This window comes from Peromyscus eremicus, chromosome 6, assembly GCF_949786415.1.
Source record: "Peromyscus eremicus chromosome 6, PerEre_H2_v1, whole genome shotgun sequence".
Taxonomy (NCBI): Eukaryota; Metazoa; Chordata; class Mammalia; order Rodentia; family Cricetidae; genus Peromyscus; species Peromyscus eremicus.
The window spans coordinates 44,657,141-44,658,566 of record NC_081421.1 but is presented as its reverse complement, the minus strand read 5'-3'; the positions used below and the strand labels follow the sequence as shown (position 1 = coordinate 44,658,566).

The 1,426-nt window shown below is 46.6% G+C and overlaps 1 protein-coding gene across 1 annotated transcript; it reads right to left on the bottom strand.

Moving 5' to 3' along the window:
* Nucleotides 1–609: 609 nt before the first annotated feature.
* On the bottom strand, nucleotides 610–1,188 carry Arl14 (ADP ribosylation factor like GTPase 14). Its single transcript, XM_059264726.1, has one exon. The coding sequence runs from the start codon at nucleotides 1,186–1,188 to the stop codon at nucleotides 610–612; it is 579 nt and encodes a 192-aa protein (XP_059120709.1).
* Between the last annotated feature and the right edge of the window lie 238 nt (nucleotides 1,189–1,426).

The following is a 1,426-nucleotide window of genomic DNA, read 5'->3' as shown; positions in this document are numbered from 1 at the left end:
GTGTGAGTGTGTATGTGTGTGTATGTGTGTGTGTGTGTGTGTGTGTGTGTGTGTGTGTGTGTGAATATGATCAATATACATCGTATTAAATACTCAAAGGACAAAAAAAATATTTTTAAAAAAGACTCAAAAAGTTGCCAGGATTAGCGGGAAGGGGCTCTGTTTAGATAATGAAGATTTTCAAGAGGTTAGCATCAACCTTTCCCCTCTCCATAATTTAATTTTTTTTCTCACCACTCAGTTATTACCCAGGAACAGGGTAGAAATTCAATCCCTGCCACAGCTGGGAACTATTTGAAAGAATCCTGTGTAAGCAGACAGCTATTACCCCAGAGGTCATAGAAAATTAATAAACATTTCTCTGGTTCTAAATACGACTTTCAAATCATCCAACATATCAACCTTTTCAAAATATAAATTCTTCCATCTCAACGACCATGACCCCATAGTTTGCTATAAAGTTCCTTCTTTGGCGGGACCGGGTGCAATGAATCTCCGGAAAAGTTGGCTAATTCGGAAACTCACTTTCTCACTTTACATGGGAAATAAGACAGATTTCCCATTTTCACATCATCACTGTCTTTCAGAGGCTGGGACGGTCCCACCGCCTCATTTCTGCTTGAAGAGCGCTAAGGTGTCTCTTGTCTTCAGGTGGCTTTTCATAAACTCAGTTAATTTCCTGAACCCGTCATCCAGCCCTTCTCCAGTGACTCCGCAGCAGGGCTGCACGTACCAGTTCCGGTCGCTGCACAGCTCCTTCACCTTGAATATCCTGGTGATGTCCTCGGCACTCAGAGCTCCGGGCAAGTCCTGTTTGTTGGCTAATATGACGACCGGCGCGTTTTTGATGTGTTCGTTCTGCAAAATGTGCTTGAGCTCTTTGCGGGAGTCCTCCAGGCGCTGCTTGCCGTCGGAGCAGTCCACCACGTACACCAGCCCGTCTGCGTTCTCACAGTAGCAGTCCCAGACCGTCCGCATCTTCTCCTGGCCTCCAACGTCCCACACCGTGAGCGGGAGACCGCTGGCCAGCTGGACCATTTCCACGTTGAAGCCGATGGTGGGGATGGTTGTGAGAGTCTCGGCAAGCTTTAACCTGTAAAGCAGAGTAGATTTCCCAGCCGAGTCGAGTCCCAGAAGAAGAATGTGGGCTTGCTTGTCTTTGGGATTTTTAGAGTTCAGCAGCCCCATTTTGGGCCTCTTCTTCCTTAAAGATCTTTTTCTTCTGGCACCAGAGACAATAGGTCCTTCTCAGTTCTTGCATGAAAACGTTTAGGAAGAAAGAGAGTGAACGCCACAATTGCCGCCTGAGAACAGGTGCCTGCCTTCGTTTATACTGGAGCTTATCGGCTTGATTGCAGGCAAACAGTGTTTTATTTGCAGTCGCAGCCAATCCAGAGGAATCTATGGGAGTAACCAGCAGGTATCA

Coding starts and splice junctions, on each gene's coding strand:
- Arl14 (XM_059264726.1), bottom strand. CDS start 1,188: ATGGGGCTGCTGAACTCTAAAAATCCCAAAGACAAGCAAGCCCACATT.